Here is a 22,891-nt window from a genome sequence, read left to right on the forward strand (position 1 = left end):
ACCACATGGTTTGAGGTCTTGGGAGAAAAGAGGGTCACGTGCCTTGAAGGTCTTGAAGAAAAAAGGGAAGAAATGCTGAGAGTACCCTGGCTTTATGCCCTCTCTGGACCTCATCCCAGAGCTTCCCATTCCTGTGCAAGAAATGCACTCTGATTGGTGGTCAGACTCCCAGGGGGCAGGGGTCTTAAATAACTTTGTAGGCTATCTGTCTTTTGAGCCCCAAGCTTGGTTGACTCTTGCTGGGTGATGATGCAATGAAAGGGCTTTGGGATTCTTATTATGGCTCTGCCTGAAGGAGGCAGATCTTTGTTATATAGAATAGACTGGCTCAGGCCTTAATGGCCCATTGACAAATGTGTGTGGGGGTGGGGGGGCAGGAAGCTGCTTTGTCTTTAAAACATGTTTCCCCTTTTCTCATCCAGGGAAATATAATATCCTGCCTTTTTAATATTTCCTAAAATATTTAATTCTTCTAGGGGAAGGGTAGGTGCTAACTTCCTTCAAACATAAAACATCACTAATAGCTTTCATATGCAATGAGAGTTTATGCACTGAAAACAAATCCCTTATGTATCCAATCACACTTGGCCAACAAAGAATTATCTTCTCTATTCTATTCTTCTCTTCTATTCTCTCTTCTATTCTATTCTTCTACTCTGTTCTATTCCTCTTTTTTTCTCTTCCTCTCTTCTCTATTCCTCCCTTCTCTTCTCTATTCCTGCCTTCTCTTCTCTATTCCTCTCTTCCTTTCTCTCCTTTCTATTCTATTCCTCTCTTCTCTTCCTCTCTTTTCTCTTCCTCTTCTCTATTCCTCTCTTCTCTTCTATTCCTCTCTTCTTTTCTCTCTTCTGTTCTGTTCTATTCCTCTCTTCTCTTCTCTATTCTATTCCTCTCTTCTCTATTGCTCTATTTTCTATTCCTCCCTTCTCTTCTCTATTCTATTCTCTTCTATTCCTCTCTCCTCTATTCCTCTCTTCTTTTCTCTCTTCTGTTCTGTTCTATTCCTCTCTTCTCTTCTCTATTCTATTCCTCTCTTCTCTATTGCTCTATTTTCTATTCCTCCCTTCTCTTCTCTATTCTATTCTCTTCTATTCCTCTCTTCTCTATTCCTCTCTTCTTTTCTCTCCTCTACCCTCTACCTCCTCTTCTGTTCTATATCCAACCACTTCCACGGAGTCATCTTCTTCCCTTTCCAACCCCCCACGCCCCATATATCCTCCCCATGGAGTCAGCAGCAGCAGATTGCACAGAGATGACGTCCTCCAGCCCACCAAAGCGACTGGGGGAAGGGCACGTGCTCCAGCCCCAAAGGATGAAAAGCACTACCAGCAATAGATGGATGGTGGGGGAAAGGAAGATGGAGAAAAAAAGGAAGACATTGTCCAATATTTATCCTCAGCAATGCCTGGGGAAGGGCTGGCTGTAGGATCCATCCCTGGCTGATGCTTGCAACCGCCCCAAGCCATACCTGACAAATCAGCTTAGTGGAAGTTATTTCAAAGCCTTGGGAGTGGGGGGGGGGATTATTAAGGGGGTCTTCCAATCTTGGCCTGGTATTGTGAGATACAGAGTTTTGGGGAGGGGGCAAGGAGAACTGCTGTGGTGTAGGGGTTAAAGGGCTGCCCTGGAAACCAGGAGGCTGTGAGTTCTAATCCCACCTTAGGCATGAAAGCTGGGTCAGTTTCTCTCACCCAGCCCAGCTTACCTTGCGGGGTTTTTATTGGGGGAGAATGAGGCTGGCCCTATCCAATATTTCAGTGATGGCGAACCTCTAGCACGCGTGTCACAAGTGGCATGCAGAGCCAGCCGTCAGCCCAGCCCAGCCCCACCGTGCATGCACCTGCGCCTCCTGTCAGCCAACTGGCCTTCGGGGCTTTGCCACGCATGAGGGGGCGCATGTGAGGTAGACGCTCACATTGCATTTGGGGGGTTTGCGCATGTGCACGCAGCCCCCCCGCATCGCTTTTGGGCACGGAAGGCCTCCTGCCCCAGCTTGGAAGTCAAAAACTGGGCGAGGTGGGGGCGCATGAACCGGGGTGGGACAGGCTGCATGCCTGGGGGATGTTATACATATCTCAAGCCTGTTAAAAATGTGGTCGTGTCAACAGACTTGGAGATAAAAAACCAGGAACTGGAGAACTGTTGCAAAGGTTGCGTCATTTCTAAAAACCATATAATGCTTCCTTTCTTAATGATGTTGCTTTTTTAATAAGAACATTAAGGACTGTTTTAAAGGTTTTTTTGCAGGGTTGTTTATTTAAGTGCATGCCTTCTCCTCGGGTTTGGGAAGTGGGTGGCTGCATAAATAGAAAGAATAAGTAGGAGGCGGGAGTATTAGCGACGTTCAGCCCCTGGAGTTACATACGACGTAGAAATAAAAAAATCCAACACTAGTTAGAAAATCCAAACCCTCAGGCAGTCCTCGGCTTACAACAGTTCACTTAGTGACCAACTGAAGTTAGAACGGAGTAGGGAAAAAGCAACCTACGACCGTTTTTCACACTTACGACCGTTGGCAGCATCCCCACGGTCATATGGTTAAAATTTGGACTCTTGAAAACTGAACTCGTATTTATGATGGTTGCAGCGTCCCCGGGGTCATGTGATCACCCTTTTGTGACCATCTGACAAGCAAAGCCCATGGAGAAGCCAGATTCACTTAACGACCATGGGACTCATTTAGCAACTTAGGAGATTCACTTCACAACTGTGCCAAGAAAGGTCATAAAACCGGGCAAAACTCACTTTTAAATGCTTGACTGAGCAACAGAAACGGGCTCATTGCGGTCGTAAATCGAGGACTACTTACTACTGGTGGGGCATTGGGAGAGCAGAGCTCTGGGATTTGGGGCTGCAATGCTGCAGAGGAGCCAGAGGGGGCAGCCATGAAACACCAGAAAAGAGAGAGGGGGGGTTGCTGCCCCCTGTTGGTCGTCTGGATTTTAGTAGCCCAGATACCACCAACACCCCCTCCCCTTTTAAAACAGGATTGGTGCTTTGGACCCAAGCCCAGGGATGAATTGTAACCCCCCACCCCGGTTGCAAAGCAAAACAAAAACAAAAAAAAAAACAAGCGTGGCTTGTGTAACCCAGTGTTTCCCAACCTTGGCAACTTGAAGATGTCCGGACTTCAACTCCCAGAATTCCCCAGCCAGCGAATGCTGGCTGGGGAATTCTGGGAGTTGAAGTCCAGACATCTTCAAGTTGCCAAGGTTGAGAAACACTGGTGTAACCGATCCAGATCGGAGCCAACTCGGCTTCTCCACCGTTGGCCTACCTCGCAGGGTTGCAAGGGAGGCCTCCAAAGGGCCATTCCTGGAGGCGCCGACGACCCCATCACCACCATCCCCTTCCCTTTACCCTCCCCGCCCCCAAATGCGAAAGCGACTCCAAGAACCTCGTCCTGACCGTTATCCCCCCCCCCTTCGCCCGGCGATGTCACGCCAAGGGCAGTGACGTCACCCGCCCCCATCTCTTTCAATGACGTCACGCGCTCGCTCAATCTCCACCCCCCTCCTTCCCCACACGGACACCTCATCGATTCCGCAGCTTGGAGGCTCACCAAGACGGCCCGCTCGGCCGGGCTCGCCAGCGCAGCCATCCTCATCCCCGTCGCCGCCGCTGGGTCAGCGAGAGACGCCAGGAGCTCCCCAGCACCGAGGCGTCGGCTGGCTTCCCACCCCTTCTCGCTCCTCATTGGGCGAGCGCCGCTTGCCCCGCCCAGATACCTCTGAGGCTCCTCCCCCCCAGCCGCTCGGCTTTTCATCGCTGGTTGCGGAGGAGTCCAGCGCCGGCATAGGAGGGGTGGGGGGGAGGCTTGAAGACCACTCCCCGAATGCAATGGGGTAGCCGTGGGTTTTCCAAGCCCAATTAATAGTAAACCCAGCTGGGAGGAATCTTGGAGGTCATCTAGTCCAGCCCCTTGCTCACGCGGGAGACCTAGACTAGGGATTCGAACCGCCGACCTTTCTGGTCGACAAATTCAGCGTCTTAGCCACTGAGCCACCTAGCCAGGCTTGGAAAACCCCCAGCGCCCCATTGCATTCGGTGGGGGAGGGGTTGTCCACCGATATGCCCCTCTCCGCCCCCATCGTAAATGCTCTGCGAGCAGCCAGCCGTTCTCCCGATTTGCAATCCGCCGCAAAGGCTGGAGGAGGGGGGGTGCAACATGGCAGAACCAGCTGCCCCGGGAAAGGTCTCCCGTGCTGTGAGGTTTCGTTTTTGCTGCTTTAACCCCGGAATTGGGTTCAACCGTGGCTTCTTCCCCTTTTTTGAAAGGAATAGATCAAATAGGGATTCTGGCATCCAACTTCCGTTTTGATGGCATGGAATATAAGAGGAATATAATAGAATGAAATTAGGAAAGAATAGAATAGAAAATAGAATTCTTTAATGGCCAAGTGTGGTTGGACACACAAGGAATTTGTCTTTGGCGCATATGCTCTCTGTGTACATAAAGAAAAATAAAATATATTCATCAAGAATCATAAGATTCATAAGTATGCAAATACAGATGTAGAGTTACACCTGTTAATTCCCTTTTGCAACCTTCTGGCAAGCAAAGTCCAATGGGGGAAGCCAGATTCACTTAGCAACCATGTTACTCACTTAAAAGTCTGCAGTGATTCACTTATCAAATGTGGTAAAGAAAGTCATAAAATAGGGCAAAACTCGTGTAACAAATTTCTCTCTTAGCAATATAAATTTTGGGCCGTAAATGAAGGACTACCTGCATTGAACCAATGTTAATTCGTTTTAGTACCCTTAAAGCACAGCATGGTAACAATAAATAAGCAAATCCTTGACGTATGTTTTTTCCAGAAATACTCAATACTGTTTTGCTTTTCTTTATACATTAAAGAACTGTAATGTCTGCAATGTCAAGCTTCTAATATTTTTATTTTATATTAGAACATTTATATATACATAAGGTTATCCTTTGGGTCCTATTTTAACAAGCTAGTCAATATTTTATCCTCTAAATGAGATTTGCAAACAAAAAAAACCCCACCTACAACTATTTTTACCTTTCATCTGTGCTCACCCTCTTAGTATCTGTTGTATTATGAAGACAGTATTTTCCTTCAAAGTTGTTTCAAGCATCATTTCCTTTAAAAGCATACACATTCCCAAAGCAAAGTCTGAATAAACATGAACCAATCGTAAGCCGAATACTGTGTTCAAACCTCCACTTTTAATTCATGTGTTGGCTCAAGAACAAAATGACAAAATATAGAGAAAAGCACTACTATTCAACATAGCTAATTATTTAGTAAGCAAATGATTTTATTTTCTAATGTTTATAAATAAATACATAAATACTGGATATTTTTTCTCATTTTTGTTCTAATATAACCACTTGGACAAAGAACAAGATCAACATGTCAATTCTGTAACTCTTCCTATCCACCCTGTAAAATAAACAATTCAATTCTTTCCAACTCATTTAAAATGTTAAAAGTTCTTCCCTGTTTTTTTCCTAATATTTCAAACAATATTTCTGAAATAAACTACATTGTTGTCATTGCAAAGGAAACTGTATGGTGTGTTGTGGCTTGTAAATGCTGATGATTAAACAATTGTTGTTGTTTTTTTAAACAAATCGCCATACATCCTCCAATCTCACCATCAAATTTTGCAGTATATTTTCTACTTTTATTAATGGCATTCATCCTTTCTAAACTTTCTCCAGTCCCTTACCTTTGAAGTTATACACAAATGATAGTCCAACAATTTAAATTTATACTCTTGACTAATCCATCTATTACCTTTTTTGTGTTTGGGGAGTGGGAGATTGGTATTCTAATTCTTCCCCCAAAGTATGCAGTTAGGAAAGAAGAATACTTTAGAGCAACAAATAGTATCGTGTTACCAAGAAAAGTTTTATTTTCTTTTGCCAGTAGCTTTGTTAATTGCACAAGAAAAAAAATCATTTTGTCTGTGTTTGCCATTTAAATCATCACCACACATCCTATCCAAATGACAAAACATTAATTAAAAACAAGGCAAAAATAAAAAATAAAAAATTCACAACCTTAATTACCTATATAGATCATTCATCAAAGGAGAAGGAATTAAAAGAAACAGCTTTTTTTCTTACAAGCTCTCCACAAGTGTAAATATCTTTTTAATCTTGAAAAAGGAGGGAACAACAACAAAAAAAGCAACTGCTAAAACAGAAATCCCATTTGTGTTTTTTTTAAAAAAAGAAACTTTACAGTATTGTCAACAATATTAAGACAACAATGACTAAGCCAGTTCCATCGTATTCCTCTTGTAACAAACGCTTTCTCCCCTCCTGCGCCATTGTGCCAGTTGGATTTTAAGGACACCCCAACTGAGAACTGATCAAAGTTGGCTCTCAAGAGCAGAAAGGCTGAGTAGGAAAAGGAGTCCCATGGCACCTTAAACCAGCAAATATATAGCAAATGTAAAACTGGTAGACTAATGGTGTCCTTCTAAAAAAAAGGCATGAGATGAGCCAGCAGTTCCAAGTTCTTGTTAGCGTTTTGAGCTGTTGCCCCCCCTTGGGGTATCACTAACCGTGCAGTGCTGCAGAAAGGACCGCACCCCTCCAGGAGATATTTCCCCTCTCTGACAAGAGAAACCACAAGATAAGAGAGATTGAATGGAAGACGCTGCAGTTCTCTTAACATTGCAGTTCCTAGTTCCATCTGGATTTTTTATTTATTTTTGCTAGGGAGACAAAATAAAGTATTCTGGGAACTATTTCTGCTCAGGTTCTGCAAGGTTCTCACAAACTCTCAGAAGGATCTCCCTGTCCTCTTCCTGACAATCTTTACAACAGGTGTCTAACTTTAAGATCGATGGACTTCAACTCCGAGAATTCAATTCCCTAACGATGCTGGCTGGGGAATTCTGGTAGCTGAAGTCCATCGGTCTTAAAAGTAGTCGAGGTTGAAATCCCTGCTTTAGAAGGTCTTTGGAAGAGTAACTTCCTGGTGTGTAATTTACTGCCTTAAGAACCACCATCTGGAATGAGGTCATCTTATCCCATATCTATCTGCTCTTCCTGACAGATACTAGTCCTTAAAAGCTTCACTTTTACTCATAAGGAGCTCATTTCCATTGGCAAGATACACTTCACTGTGTGGAAAAAGCAGGCCAATAGCTATGAAACCCCTGGACAAAAAACAATGTCCTTTTTTTTAAGGTGGATTGTCTGTACCACAGAAGGAAAGAAAACCTATGTAAGGAATATGTGCTGTAGCAAGAGCAGAGTAGGGTCAGTCCTACTCTTTTAATATATCAACTAAACTTTTAATATAGCAACTAAAACTCTGAGTCTTCTCTGCCTGAACTCAGAATGGGTCAGCATATCCAGAGCTTGGAGATCAACCCAAGGTTCAAAGAGATGGATGTCACATTTGCATTTTGAAAGTTTAAATACTGGCAAGAGAAGTTCACCGGTCTGAAATGCGCAATTAAACGGACTAGGTATTTGGGTGCTGAGTTCTTGAGCTCTGTTTATGCAAATGTGAAAGTCTCTGCATGAACCCAGAATTGTTTCCAACCTTTTCTGATGTAGCTTGAGCAAAGGGCTTTTCTCTCAAGATTAATACTGACTTTTGAGACTGAAAAAAAAACATTACAATTTTGTTGGAATATGTTGAGGCATCCCTGTATTTTAAGACTACTTTGTCATTCTGACAAAGAATTAATCTGTATCAGTCCATGGCTTGCTGAATCTTTCATTACATTACTTGCAAGCAGCATTTCTACTTCACGTTATGCCTATCTTCAGTTTTTCCGAAAGAAAAACAGGGAAGTCAAAATTCTTCATATCAAACGATCTGTTTTTTTCTGATTATCGGGCAACACTCAAGACCCAAATCATCCTTGCGAATATTAGAGGAGCAAAGATTCATACATTCAGGGTGCTGATTCTTCAAGGTGAATCTGAAGAAAGACTCTAGAAGTTCTACCTCTTTTTTTTTTTTTTTGGTAAATGCCCATTCTGGGAAATCACAGGCTGGTCAAAGCATTTTACAGATGCTTTCAGAATGGATAAACCATTTGGGAATTAAGAGCCTGTAGAGACATCCTGCATGTTAGAGGCTCACTTTGAATTGGAATTAAGTAAAAGGCTTAATTACAAAAGCTGTTTCCATGGAGAAGGCTTGGATGTAAAACCCTCTTCTTCTGTTAGGGAACTATGGCCAGGCGCTATATAAATTTAGCCCCCCCCCCACACACACCTTTTATTCTAATCTTTTTCTCCAGGGACAAAGAACACAGGTGTGCCAGAATCCCACCCCAATTGTCACAGCCACCCAGGTAAAGGGACATCCGCCTCTCAACTGTCTTGACTATGCAAGAGAACTCTATTTATATATATATTTATCCACAGCAAATCAGTGAAACAGCAGCTGGAAAGAACTTAAAATGCCCAGGGACACAAATACAATGAGAACCAGGTTTAAAGCCAAGCAGCATTATTGGGGGGGGGGGGGAAGATATTCCATTCTATGACTCCCAAGGGGTGGCAAGAGATGTGTGGTCCAATCTCTTCTACTGCAGCTAGCTGGCACAGGAAGGCCTACTGTAGCAACTGTCCTTGTGGCAGATCTCAAAAGAGGGATATTTTTTTCTTTTTGTATTAAAAAGGAAAAGAAAGAAAGAAAATGGGTGGTGGGAATAAGGGGAGAGGAGAGAGAGAGAGAGAGACAAAGATGGACTGGTCCAGAGTTAAAACCCAGTATTCATCGTTATAATTAATCATAGTATTAACAATTAGGAGAAGGTAGCCTAGTGGATGTAGGCCCTGTACACAGCAGACATGTCATTATCAGACTGGTCCAAAGCTTTTGCCCGTTTGTAGACCTGAGGGAGAGAATGGAGGAGAAGAGACAAGTCACCAAGGAGGATCAGTGGCTTCCTACTAGCATCTTAAAACATCCCCAGCCGCACCTATTAAATTTCCTTCCAGCAAAAAGTACCCAAACAAATGAAAGGGTCCAGAACCTGCTGTTAAGGGACTCAATTTGGCAAGGAGATACAGGTAGTCCTTGACTTAAAAATCATTCATCTAGTGACCAAAGTTACCAAAGCACTGGGGGAAATGACTTATGGCCGTTTTCCCCACACCTACAACCCCTTGTAGCATCTCCATGGTCATACGATCAAAATTGGGGCAATGGGTAATCCTGTGACCCCAGGTCATCCAATCAAGATGACAGCAGTGATCTCCTGGGATCACGTGACCTTTTTTGGTGAACTTCCTGACAAGCAAAGTCAAAGGGGAAGCCAGATTCACTTAACAACCAGGTTACTCACTTAGCAACTGCAGCAATTCCCTTAACAGCCGTGGCAAGCAAAGTCGTAAGATGGGGCAAAATTCACTTAACTGTCCCCCCCACTTAGCAACAAAAAGGTTGAACTCAATTGTGATCATAAGTCGAGGACTACCTGAAATGTCTGAAGGAGAATCTGTGAATTCTTGTTATTTTACCCCAGTGGGCATTCAAAGTGGCTGTTTAATAAAATCATTTATTTTCGACCCTTCTGAATTTTAGATAACACATTCGGAGATTCCCCGCCCCCTTCACAGAGCGAGTCTGGTTGGTGTAGAATTAAAATGTAGAAAGCATATAATTATATCCCAGTAGGAGGCAGTTAAAATTAATTAAGAAAGCAGCTACGGTCAAATATCTGGACTGAAAAAACAACAATCTCCATTCAATTTTTAGCTGCTTTTCTAAAGGTCTGCAAACAAAACTGGCCTTAAGACAGGACTGAACAGAAATAGGGTTGGGGGGAAAAACATACCTCATTGGCTGCAGCTGCCATGGGAGTTGGATGATTAACAGAATCGCCTAGTGCAATGGCTAATCTGAGATCCTTCTGGATGTATTTCAGGTAGAAATCAGGTTTGAAGTTTCCTTGCAGGATATCTAGAGAAGGAAAAGCCCAGCTACGTTTTCATATTCCACTTTCCCTTACTGACAAACCCTCGTCCTTTGTCCCTTCAGATTTCACCACTCCCAGAGTGCCAATTCAAACATGCAAAACCATGTCTGGCCACAGAGTCATCCTTTCCCAAATTATCCATGCTAATAAATAACAAACTCTCTAAAAGATGTCCCCCCACCCCCAAGTCTTTTACATGCTTTCAAGATTGTAGTTTGGCAGTAGAAAGTAAACATGTTTTTACTTTCTACTGCTCTTCACACCAATCATTTTTATGGTTTGGACGTACACGTGGAGAGAAACTGCTTTGCTTGAGAACTCAAGGCAAGGGCGGTGGAGAGAGGTCTCCCTTCACACATCCCAAGCACAAACTTTAAAGTGGGTGAACTTCACAATTGAGGGGGATTTGAGCTTGGGTCGCCCTGGGCCTCCCCACTCTTTAATTACCATATTTTTCGGACGATAAGATGCACCGGAGTATAATGCGCACCATTATTTGGAAGAGGTTTTTTTTTTTTTTAAGTTTTTACACTCTGCACCCCAAACCCTCTGCATAGCTGGTTTATTGCAAAAAAAAGGGGGGGCATGCAGAGCTTTGGAAGTCTTGTAGAGTGCTCCCGGGTACTGGGGGTGGGGCAAAAACAAGAAAAAATGGGCCATTTCTCGCCAAAAAAGCATTCATAGGCTTTGGGAGGCTTGTAGAGTGCTCCTGGGGGGAGGGGCGAACAAAAATGCCCCATTTCTTGCTCATATTTGCCCTCCTCAGCCCCCAGGAGCACTTTCCCAAACATCCGCACATCCATTTTTGCGAAGGGGCGAGGTTTTGGGAGGCCAAAAATGCTGTATTCAGTGTATAAGACACACCCAGATTTTCACCCTCTTTTTGCGGGGAAAAAGGTGCATCTTATGCTCCGAAAAATATGGTACTTGGCTATCAGAGTCTGGCTAGGAGGAACTACTTGGAAACCTCCATCAAGTGTGGCTATGGGAGGTATAGGAAACAGTCCATACAATACACCACAGATGTCAAACTCAATTTCATTGAAGGCCGCATCAGGATTGTGTTTAACCTCTGGGAGGGGGCGTAATTCAAGAGGGCCGTATGCTGCCCTCCCAGGCTCCGTTTTCAGCTGCAATGGCCTCCTGCAGTCCTCTGCCAGCAAAAAGAGAGCCTGTGAGGCCCCCGAGGCACTCTTTCCCCCTGCAGGCCAGATCTGAGTACCTTGTGGGCTGGATCCAGCCCGTGGGCCTTGAGTTTGACACGCCTGCAATACAGGAAACAGCTAGTTCAAGAGTAGTAGCAGGCAATTTGCTGGCCTCTAGATCCGTGTTTCTCAACTTTGGCAACTTTGAGAAGTGTGGACTTCAATTCCCAGAATTCCCCAGCCAGCATGGGAATTCTGAAAGTCAAAGTCCACACCTCTTAACGCTGCCAAAATTGAGAAACATTGATATGTAGGCCCTCGGCTCCAATCAGGCCCTCTCAGGAAGACCCAAATCAAAGGACTATGGGAACAGGTCAGAACAACTGGAATATTCTGGATGGCCTACACCTGATTTGAGAGAAACAAGCCTTTTTCCATCAAAGAGGAGGGGGAGGGAATGAAGAACTTTACTTTGGCACTTCTGATCCAGGAAAATGCTGGCCAGCTGTCCCTGATTGAGGATGTCCAGAAGGGTCTGCTGGGACTGACCAGTGACCTGAGCCAAAGTCAGTCCCTCTGCTATTGTGGCCATGAAGCTTCCTTGGACCATGTTCACGATCAGCATCATCTTGGCAGCATTGCCTACTTCTCCTGTGGGAGATGGGGAGAGATAGATAGAGAGCTTATCCTCAAAGAGATGGGGATAAAAATAAACCTTGATACCTTCTCAACAATATGTTAAGACCAGGGGAGCCAAACTTAATTTCAATGAGGGCCACATCAGGGTCAATGAATTATTAACTGTGCGTTTTCATACTTTGACCTTCCAGACACGAGGGCTGTCATCCCCACCCATCATGAAACTACCTAGGAAGAAAGAAGTCTTCCCCATCGCCTGGAAACAGCTACTGCAGTCTTCGTATAAGCCTCTGTCTCCGGCCGCTAATATCACCAGCATCCCATCGTTGGATAGCTGTTGGTTCCCTGAGACTGGGGCTTCCAGGAAGCGGCCACCTCTGGAGACAATCACCTGGAAGCAAGAGAAAGTGGACCATTCTGAGCAGAGGAGACAAGCTGCATCAGCCAAGGACACAGATGGTCATGCTCATGTCCCCACCCAGCCAACTCAGACAATACGGTAACAGTTACAGGTGGCCCTTAGTTAACAATTGAGGAATGGTTCGGATGTACGATGGTGCTAGGCCAGTAGTAGACCTCATGCTTGTCATGCGACTGTCCAGTGTCGCATGAACACGATTGGCAACCTTCCCTGCCAACATCCTACAATCAGGAAGCTGCTAGGAAGTCATGGATGGAGGTCCTCGCTTAACAACCCACATGGTTCTTACTTACTGACAGCTACGGGGAGTGTAGGAACTTCTATCGCTTAAGCAGCGCATTAATGTGTTTTTTTGCTTTACAACCATGTCACTTAAAAACAGTTTCCCTTACAAATTAGCATTGTTAAGTGAGGACTACTTGCATTACCCAAACATTAATCTTTTGTGATGATAGGAAGCCTAAACACTCCCAACAGCAAATAAAAAAAGAAGTATGCTAGCATACTTGAGAGAAATTATAGATTACTACACGTGAAAGGAAAATTTTGCAAGTTCTAAAAGCACTAAAGAGATATACGGTAGGCATCTATGTATATACACAGGGCTTCTCTATTAGACAGCTTTCACTCTGTGGAACTCTTTTTACACACACACACACACACACACACACACACACCCCTGAGTAATATTAAAATCAACACATTTTTAATAGTGTGCCAACAAACCAAGGCTGTATTTTTTTTTATAGCAAGACTCTGCCACCCGCCTTTGATTCTGAGCAGGGATGTTCATTTTCTGCATTTCATTTTGACTTTTACGATAATGCACTTTGATTTTGTGCATTGCTGCAATCTGTCTAGAACGTTTTGCAACTGGGGGAAACTGTGAGCAGTGAAAATCAATCAAAAGTATCCACACATGACACAAATCTTCATGCACACGTTTTGTTTGTAAGGAGGGGTACTATACCAAAAAAAACAAAAAACCTTGGGAGAACTGAGAAAGGTGGTTAAGCCAGTTTTGTTTATCATTTAAAGTAAAAAGAATAGCACGCCTGCCCTTCTGTACAACAAGTCAACTCGTTAAGTATTTCAAAAGCCATTTGAGCAAGCCCAGAGTCAGGCCTCCCAGGAAAAACAACTAGAAAAGCTAATGTTCCTTTACAGTAAGGCTACATTAGCAGAATATTTAAAGTCTGAAGGAACAAACTGCTTCTCTCTGCTTTTAATTTCTGATCCACAAGCAGGCCCTTCCCAAGTTTCTTTCTCTCTTCAAACAATCTTAGCCTTCTGGTCGGATTTCTACCAATAAAGGATAATATTTGTAGCTCGGGGTTGAAATGAGAGATCCTTGATGTTCTCTGAGCTTGGCTGTTTTCATTACCCACACTAGGTAACGTCATCAGTGCTAGTGAAGATGTTACTTAGTTTTGAGTAATGAAACATCTGCAAGGAAGCAGCCAAGCTCAGAGAGCACCAAGGACCTCTCATGTCTGATTGTTCCTTAGCCCACGCCTCTTCCCCTCATCCCCCAAGGTCCTTCTCACTTACTATCACACACACACACACACACACACACACACACACACACACACACACACACACACAGCAACTTTACCTGAGCCAATTCCGTAACAGTGTCTGCATCCACGGTCGACATGTCCACGTAGCACTTCCCTGGACGGATGCCCTGGAGCACTCCGCTGGGACCAAGCACCAGCTGGGGGAAGAGAAGAGGGGTAGAGCAATAGGGTGTCTGCAAAGTAAACCAAACCTAGCTAATGCCAAAGGGGCTCCTACCGATCACTGCGTACATAATCATAGCCGAGTTTCTCCCAGGCTTCCAAACTCTCTGCTGTAGAAGTAGGGGTTTCCTCCTGAAGTTAGCAGGCAGCTCTAAGGAGGCTGCACTGCTCGGAGTTAAGATACAACTGGGGGAAGCTCTGGCAGAATGCACTGCGGTTTCCAAAAGGGTGATAGTCTGTAGAGATTCTCATTCATCCACGTCAGGGTTGTCCCAAAGGTGCTTTTTTCAGGAGGAAACTGGACTTCCTTGTTTTTTCTTTGAAGACATTTTGCTTCTCATCCAAGAAGCTATAGAATAGCTACCTGCATCCTTTTAGAGGGTTGTTAAAGACAAAGGACCAGCTGTCTGCAAGGAATATAAATTCTCCCATTCCCCACTATCCTGTCAAGAGCTGAAGAAGCTTCTTGGATGAGAAGCCAAATGTCTTCAAAGGGGGAGGGGGGGCGGGAAAGGAAGTTCAGTTGCCTCCTGAAAGGACCTTTGGGACAAAATGGTGATAATACTGGGCTGTGCAACTTCTGCAAAGTTTTATATGGCCCAACCAAGAATTTCTAACAACTTCCAGATTGCTTTTGAGTCCTCCCAGCCATTCCACTTTGGAAGGAACCTTAGATTTATACAGCCCAGCAATAAACTTCTCCAAGTGGAAGCTCGCTATTGATACACTCATACTGCCTTTTCGTGTTGTGAATAAATATCTTAAATACACGTGCAAAGAAATCAACCATGACTGTTCTTTGGAAAGACAGATACTGAGGATGAAGCTTGAATGCTTCAGCCACCTAATGAGAAGAGAGGACTCATTGGAAAAGACCGTGATGCGGGGAAAGATTGAAAGGAAAAGAAGGGAACAGCAGAGCTAGATAGTGTCATGCATGCAATGAATATAAATTTAGACAAACTTTGGGAGACCCGAGGGGCGGAGGGAGGGCAGCTGGTGTACTATGGTCCATGGAGTGGCGAAAAACCACAAATTAGCAACTGAATTATCAGCTGCCTTCGGAGTCAGGCATCATTGAGGCAGACGAACAGCTGGAGCCCATTCCCAGTGTGTACATGCACAAGTTGCCAGGAGAAAAGAACAGTTAAAGAACAAGGGCCGACTCGGGAGTAAGGCCACAGGTGGATGGTGAACGGCCTCTCCCAGAGGACATAAAAGAGGAGTGAAAGGGGAGTGGAGTTTGCAGGAGACAATTCGTTCCTTCCTGCATTCTTGCCAAGTATTGCGGCATCTGAAAGATATCAGCCTGGCCACTCTCCAACCCTGATAAAGGTCGGTAATTGTGAACTATCTAGAAAGACTGTGGGAAAGACTTGGCTGGAGAGAAATTCACTGTACATTAAATAAAAAGGGTTTATCGGGATGAGGACTCGGCTTTGTGCTGCTGGGGAAGCCTAGGTCACAACACTGAACAACAACAGAGAAACATAGAAAGGAGGAGGATAGAATTCATTTACAACATTGTAATGGTTGTAGAGCCAGTAAGTTAAACCAGCAGACCAATTATATGAAGTCTGAAGTCAGGCTATCTTAAAAAGATCTGTTTGCAGGAGGGGGCAGGCTTCTACAGAGATGTGCTATGACTCACAGATTGATTTGGCAAGGCAAAAGTGTTTCTGCACGTCCTAAAGGGAGATAAGCAGACCAGCTTCTACGTTACGTGGTTCAAATCAACTCCACAGCTGCAGTGGAATTAGATAGAATTGGCCACTCACCTGGTTTTGTGGTAGACTTATTTTGCATAATTCGCTAGCGTTTGCTTGAGCTGGTTTTGTGCAAGGAATTCAGCACAATGAAGCCTAATCGTGTTGAACGACACAATAGATTTCAGTCAACTGGGTCAAGGGCTCCTTTCCTGCTGCAGCCGTCATACTCTGGGGAGCTTTTGAACCCTTGGCCACAGACTGCTCTCAGAAGGTCACAAGCTGTACAAAAGCCTTTAGGTCAGTGCTTCTCAAACCTGATCTTAAGATCTGTGGACTTCAACAATATCTGGCTGGGAAATTCTGGGAATTGCGGTCCACGGATCTTAAAAGTCGTCACGGTTGGGCTTTAGATCTAGATGTTCCACATTAGAAGAGTCCCAGAACAAACAAATAGTGGAATTTTCAAAACTGGTCAATCGGTGCTTGCTGGTCACTTGATCCCAGAGTTCCTGGCATGATAGTTCTCATAACATTTAGTGTAGTATAGCCTTTATTGTCATTGTACATCATGTATACAATGAAATTGGTTAACAGATTTAATTGGCATTTCTCTTTAAGGATGTGATTAAAAGCAGAATTTCAATAGCAGTCCTATGTCTTTATTTCTCTTTATTTTATTTCTTTATTACATTTTTATGCTGCCCATCTCCTCTACAAGGTGACTCTGGGTGCTCTACCTAGTAATTTATATATGTTGCCCATATTTCTACCCCACGATAATCCAGAGATTGCCATAATGCTCAATGAAGCTTAAGCCAGTGAAGAATTCTGGGGAATTCAAAAGCCTGCATATCCTTCTTGTCAGTTGGCCAATAATGCCGTTATCATAATATCTATTTCAAGATATATATTTTTTTTAACAAACGGGACTGTGGCTCGCTTTGCTTTTCATATTTTTAGAAATACGAAACAGAGTAAGGCATTTATGGTTTGAAACGCTTCAAGAGGCCTACAATGGCACAGTTCTGGTTCCATTTTTTGATGGTTTCAGGTAACTTAACTGTCCCAGCCTGGGTGCCCCAAATGTCAACCAGGAATGAGTGAGCTCTCATAGGACTGCTGCGAAAGGGGGAGGGGAAAAAACACAATATAATCCCGCAAAGCCAAACTAAACAGCAACTGTGAACCAAGCCCGCAGGAAGCAATAGCTGTAATTCCAGAGACTTGAAAATATTCCAAACCAACCATGTCCTGGTGACTTAATCTACTCATTTGAGAGTAAAGCTTTTCAGAGGTGATTAAATATTTGGCACAATTACTTGCAGCAGAAGAGACCACCGGCACAACTGGGGGGGAAAAACCTAGGGTGACCTTGCCCTAAATATCAAAAGAGCATTTCATAAATATTTAACACTGCAGTGCGCTGGCTCGTCTTCTGTCAAAAGAGACGGCAAGCAGGCATCGCTATGCAAGCCGTTTTTCTCAAACCTCCCCAGGATAAGGAGCGTTATCTCCCTTTACAAGTTAAAAGTTAAAAACTGTGAGACTGCTCAATTAGCACTGTTTTCAAGCCTCTTTCATATCTCCTCTCCTTCCTTTGCTGAATGAATCAAGGCCTCTTGGACAATTAGGATGCTTTTGTGTGTTTGCAGCCTCTCTCAGCTGCCCTACGTGAAAAGCTAGCGCCTCCTTGTTTATTTCAAAGGAAAAGTAATTATCGACAGAAGCAAAGGGAGTTTGTGCGCTTACAAGGACACCAATGAAGAAGTTCAAACTTTTGACTTCTGCTTAAAAATCTAAACAGGCTTTCTGCATTGCCATACAAATTAAGGGAAGTGTAAATCAAGCCTTCGAGAGTTGTTCACAGTCATAGTAGTTTTTCTGGGCCAACTGAACAAATTCTGGTCCTAGCAATCACTTGATGACGAAGCCTGGGCAGAGGGGGGAACACGCAAGTAAAAAGAGATAATCCTTACATCCTTGGCTGCTTTTGGATCAGATACGCAGGCAAAAGTGATATCGCAGGTCGAGACTACTTCAGCGGGGGTTCTTCCCAACCGGGCCCCCTCCTGGATGAACAAATCACACTGCAAAAGTCACAGACCCAAATGTTAAGAATTAAAATGAGCCTCGGAAACCCCGATACGCCCCCAACTCCGTCACCGCAGCCACGGCTGTGACCCCACACCCCGCATTGGGAGACTTCCCAATGCAACCCCAGAGAATGTTCAGTCTGGGTCAGAATAAAGTTCTGCCGTTTCCACTAGGCAATAGAAAGCTGCCTTCTCAGATCAGGTAACTGCACCTGAACCAAAGCAAAGAGAATTAGCTAAGCTTGCCAGGATAACTAAGAAATCCCTTCTCTGCTTTCTAGAAAGGCCGTTAAAGGCCATTATTGTTGTCATCCGGTAGCAGGCAGCAGGTTCGGACAGTGAGGAAGTTGGGGAGTAACATGGGCCAGTCTTGGAGTCTGGGGAAGGCTCTGATGAGGGCTTTGTGTCTGAGGCAGAGAAGGGGACAGAGCCATCTGACAATTATCAGCTGCCTTTGGAGTCAGACATCAATGAGGCAGAGAAACAGCCTGTTCCCAGTGTGTGCATGTGCAGATTTGCCAGGTGAAGGGACCAGCTAAAGAACAGGGGTCAACTTGGGAATAAGGCCACAGGTGGACGATGAATGGGCCCTCCCAGAGGAAATAAAAGAGGAGCAAAAGGGGAGTGGAGTTTGCAGGAGACAATTAGTTCGCTTAATTGGTTCGGGACTCTCCAAGACTCGTTGTTTTGCAGATATCGGCCTGGCAGCTCTCCAAGTCAGATAAGGTCTGTGACTGTAAATTCCCCCTTGAAAGCCTTTGCTGGATGTGAATGAGCAGAATTCACAGTTAATGAATCAAAGGGTTTTTTGATGGGACAAGGAGTTCGCTTCATGCTCTCGGGAAGCCGTTATCTTTGGAGATGGGCTTACCGGGTATTTTGCGAGGACAGAGCAAGCTTCATAGAACCTTATCAGGGCCAAGGAAGTCTATGTCTATGTCCTCAGCTACTGCAACAGCTAGATTACTTTTGTGTAACAGCAGCTAAGGAAGGGCTCCAAACTTTTGTTGATCCAAGACAGTTTTTTGTTGCCTAGTGTAAATGGCATACAGATCTGACACCGAACCCTGGGTCCAATCCCTCCCACCCACCAATCTTTTGACTGACAAATGGGAGCCTTGGACATCTACTGGACTGGAATAAAGCCAGAGGGGTAACTCAAGTGACCCACCATGTTACTGCTCTATCCCAAACGACCCAGGCCTTTTCTTAAGCAGCTGTTGCTGCTGTGCCATTATCTAGATGGCATAGCAGGGTTCTCCTTAGTAGATCTCCTTATTGCGAGGGTCTTAAAGACATGCCGGCTGTCTCATCCATTCCCTTAAGCCCACAAAAACTGCAAACAGAACGTTTTTTGGGGGGAAATATGGGGCTAAAATGATGTGGGCATAGCTGTTGCAGATATCCTAAGTCAGAGCTTCTGCTGTCAGCCACAAAAATAGCAATTTGTGTGTTGGGGAAGGGGGGGGGGAGGATGAAGCTGGAGGGAACGGAAACGTTACCATAGCTACAAGGACCTTGGTGATAACGTAAGCTGGCGCTGTCAAGCCAATTACTACGTTTCAGAAGCCCATCTTGAAACATTTCAAATGTGGTGGGGCCAGAAAGCATCCATTGTAGTTACGTGGCTTTTCTCTTTCGAGAGAATGTATGCTTTTGAGTCAGTGTGGACTCTTGGTGTTGGCTGCCTGGATGAGTCCTTGCAATTTTTTTGGCAAGGTTTTTCAGAAGTGGTTCGTCCTTGCCTCCTTTTCCTTGGCCTCAGGGGTGGGTGGGTGGGAACTGGCTCAAGGTCACTCAGCTGGCTTTCTGCCTAGGGTGGGAATAGAGACCCCAGAATCTAGCCTCATGCTTTAACCAGGACGCCAAACTGGTTCTCTTCTTACTTCCCCGATAAAACCAAGCCCATAGTCCAATCGTTCAGTATGAAACGAATGTCACCGTCCAGATGAGGAGATCACTGTACATTTCTTGTGTAAACAGAAAAGCTCTGTTATTTCAGCCTTCGGGTGACCATCGGCAATTCAAAAGGCATTCCTTGATCGGCTTCATCCCACTTTTGACAGAAGGCTTCTTTCTGTCTTACCAGAAATGGAACTTACCTTCTCGGCGGTCCGATTCCAGACTGTGACAGTGTGACCCATTTTTATCAAGTTGGAGACAATGCCGCTGCCCATCAGGCCGAGACCAAGGAATCCAATCCTGCGTAGGGAAGGAGAGGGTGAGAGTGGGCCACAGCGCAGGGTAAATCTGCAGGCACGTTTATTATTTTTTTCCAAACCTCACAAAAATCAAGAGGCAGGGAAATGGAAGCAGAGTTAACAAGTAGAATGATGCACAAGGATAGACCAGGGGAAATCTTATGATTCCCAGTTCCAAACGGATCACACAGCTTGCTCTATGTGACAACAATTTGCGAGCAAATGGCCATAAAAGGTATTTGTTTCCGCCTCAGGGGGGTTTCTGATCCAGTGCCTCTATTGCAGGCCCTTGGACTGGTATCTTCTTTTCCTACTCATTTTCTCATCAACTAAAGAATAGGGGAAAGGAGGCCCGAGCGAGCCAGACAGCCGGGGGGGGGGGGGAGGGGGCTCACCAATTTTGGGATCTAATTCTGCTCAGGCGCTTGTTTCAGAAGTCAGTGTGTGGCATCCAAAGAGACAATTGCTCCCAAGAGACAGGAAGTTTCCAGCCCCACCAGTCCTCTCACAGAACTCCTTCCTAAAAGATCCGACACTATAGAGCAGGGGGTCTCCAACCTTGACAACTTTAAGCCTGGAGGACTCCAACTCCAGAATTCTCCAGCCAGCAAAGGAATTCTGGGAGTTGAAAACCTCCAGGCTTAAAGTTACCAAGGTTGGAGACCCTTGCTATAGTGTGCACATCAAGCAGCTGCGTCAGCAACACACTAAGAGCCTGGTGTGGTGTAGCATGATGCAGTGCAGGATTCTCCTGGTCCAAAACCCAAATATATATGTTTCCCCATCTTCAAGTAACGTAGACCCTTGTTTCAAGCCTTACTATCTCTGTTATCAGCACTTCTGGGCTTATGATTAAGAAAGCCACTGCTAACGAACGGAACTCTTACCCAAGATCGCTTGTGGTTAAGAACGTTTTACACACTTTTTTTTTTCAATTAGGAGGACTGCCAGACTCCAGAATAGAATAATTAAAACTACTTTAGGGAACCTGGGGGAAGAGCAAGCCAGCTTCCCCTCCTTGCTGTCACCTCTCACAGCTGATTTGTGGAAAGCCTATTCCTAACCAGGTTATGCTTTGCCCCACCATGCTCCCATGAGCATCCTGCAAAGCTAAAAGAAAACATGAAAGGCACAGCTAAAAGGGCCCATTTGCAACTGTGCATCAGGACAGCGGAAGAGTTGGTGGGGTTTGAGGGTTTACCTGAATGCCTTCATTGCTCAAGTCTGTTTCCCTTCAGCAAACGCAAAGGGCTGACATCCTGAGATGTGGCTGCAGCGGCAAGTAGGCCCCAGCTTGCTCTGAAGGGAGCTGGAGGGAAATTGCTTCTGACAGCATGACAGGAAGTGCAACTGAGGCTCTCCTGTCACTCGAGAAGAGGGGGAAGCACAAGGAGGGCCTGGAGGCAGATATGACCCAGAGGGCCCTTCCTGGAAGATTCAAAAGTCCCCGCCTCTGGTGCAAGAGCCATTCGGAGGGGTGGAACCTCTCATGCAATTCCAAGTCCCACCATTCTCACCAGAATCTTGCAATGGAGTGTGCCATGAAAAGAGGATTTTTACAAAGCACTTAGCTCCAAATGGAAAATCATTGGATTGTGAGGGAGCCCCTGGGCAAGTTTATTTTTCACTACTCCAGCAATTTTATCTATTGGTCACAGCAGGGTGTTTTTTGGGTGGGGTGGGGGTGGGGGAGAATTCATTCTCATTTTATGCACACAAGTACTTGGTGAAATTCAGCCAGCTGGCATGAAAAAAATAGGAAGGAATGAAGGGAGGGAGGGAGGGAGGGAGGGAGGGAAGGAAAGGAAGGAAAGAAGGGAGGGAGGGAGGGAAGAAAGGGAGGCTTTTCATTCTGAAGAAGGAAGGAAGGAAGGAAGGAAGGAAGGAAGGAAGGAAGGAAGGAAGGAAGGAAGGAAGGAAGGAAGGAAGGAAGGACCTCTTACTTCTTGTCTGTAGGAGTGATGCTGCCATTGATAGCTGTGCTGTCCGCTGCCTGGATAGAAGTGGACCCGGTTTCCTAGGAAAGAACACATCCGTCAGTGATTAACTTCGCCTTAGCGAAACGGGCAGGATCTGATCAATGAAGGGAAATCAAAAGCAAACTCTTCTATACCTCTTCACACACCTTCAGCTTCTTTGTGATGGCCTGATAGCAAACTGTTGGCTGTGTGGAAAAGATAAAAAGCACACATTGTAGAAGAACAGTCAAACCTCAACTCAGCTGCAGACTAAGGGGCCCCATTCACCCAATCAGTCAGAACCATCCTCTGTGATAGATTACGCTAAGAAAGTGTGCTTGGCTCCATATAATTTACTGGATTTCTGTAGCTGAAGGAGAATAAAACTGGATATGTCTGTTCCCAGCTCTAAACTGTATCCTGTACACCAGTGTTTCCCAACTGTAACAGCTTGAAGATGTGTGGATTTCCACGCCCAGAATTCCCTGGATAGCACAGCTGGTTTTTCTGGTTTGACTAATCCATGGTTTGTTCAAAAGAGATGACCTATCCACCCTTCCCAAACCATGTGTCAGCCTAGAATTCAATTTTTATTATTTTTGCTCACCTTTTCAGTTTGGCTAAGCAGGAAGTGATGGAAATGAGGGTCACCATCTTTCACAGGCTGTTAACAGCAAAGGAACAAATTGAGAAACCAACACAATGAAACATCAAAACTTGCAAAACATCTATACACACACTATGAATGGGTTTCAGTTTCAGATTCTGATGATGAAAAGTCTTTGGTGCCTTTTTTGGAATCCAGAACAGTTATGCTGAGTTCCTTTGCTTACTTCAGGACAAATATAATTATTATGCATTTGATGGGGCTAAATACATGAAAAAGCCAGGTTATGGAATGCAATTAATGAGAAAAAAAATACTAAGAGTTGGCTGAAAAGCATCCATGCAGCTACACAGAAGAATGCCTGAAAATAGATCCTTCCTTTACTTTCTTATATATAGGCCAAGAAAACATTTTCTAATTTAAAAGAATCAGATTTAAATTAT

The 22,891-nt window shown here is 44.7% G+C and overlaps 2 protein-coding genes across 8 annotated transcripts in view; both read right to left on the bottom strand.

Moving 5' to 3' along the window:
- ROGDI (rogdi atypical leucine zipper) overlaps nucleotides 1-3,683 on the bottom strand; it is a 30,943-nt gene extending 27,260 nt beyond the window's left edge. The window contains exon 1 of the mRNA XM_087728706.1: nucleotides 3,563-3,683. Within this exon, the coding sequence (XP_087584832.1) occupies nucleotides 3,563-3,607 (45 nt within the window). The 5' untranslated portion in view covers nucleotides 3,608-3,683. The remainder of the gene's footprint in view (nucleotides 1-3,562) is intronic.
- Nucleotides 3,684-5,175: 1,492 nt separating this feature from the next.
- GLYR1 (glyoxylate reductase 1 homolog) overlaps nucleotides 5,176-22,891 on the bottom strand; it is a 35,590-nt gene continuing 17,874 nt past the window's right edge. For 4 of the 7 annotated variants that reach the window (XM_087728737.1, XM_087728735.1, XM_087728741.1 and 1 more), the window contains 10 exons: nucleotides 22,449-22,505; nucleotides 21,997-22,047; nucleotides 21,827-21,900; nucleotides 19,785-19,884; nucleotides 17,566-17,676; nucleotides 13,754-13,855; nucleotides 11,943-12,105; nucleotides 11,547-11,726; nucleotides 9,790-9,914; nucleotides 5,176-8,844 (listed from right to left, as the gene is read on the bottom strand). In XM_087728737.1, the coding sequence (XP_087584863.1) occupies nucleotides 8,770-8,844; nucleotides 9,790-9,914; nucleotides 11,547-11,726; nucleotides 11,943-12,105; nucleotides 13,754-13,855; nucleotides 17,566-17,676; nucleotides 19,785-19,884; nucleotides 21,827-21,900; nucleotides 21,997-22,047; nucleotides 22,449-22,505 (1,038 nt within the window). In that variant the 3' untranslated portion in view covers nucleotides 5,176-8,769. Of the gene's footprint in view, nucleotides 8,845-9,789; nucleotides 9,915-11,546; nucleotides 11,727-11,942; nucleotides 12,106-13,753; nucleotides 13,856-17,563; nucleotides 17,677-19,784; nucleotides 19,885-21,826; nucleotides 21,901-21,996; nucleotides 22,048-22,448; nucleotides 22,506-22,891 lie in introns of all 7 variants that reach the window. The other 3 variants (XM_087728739.1, XM_087728738.1, XM_087728736.1) reach the window with 2 other exon arrangements.

Source organism: Thamnophis sirtalis, unplaced genomic scaffold, assembly GCF_051295495.1.
Source record: "Thamnophis sirtalis isolate CommonGarterSnake01/CBP01778 unplaced genomic scaffold, rThaSir2_p1.2 scaffold_14, whole genome shotgun sequence".
Lineage (NCBI taxonomy): Eukaryota > Metazoa > Chordata > Lepidosauria > Squamata > Natricidae > Thamnophis > Thamnophis sirtalis.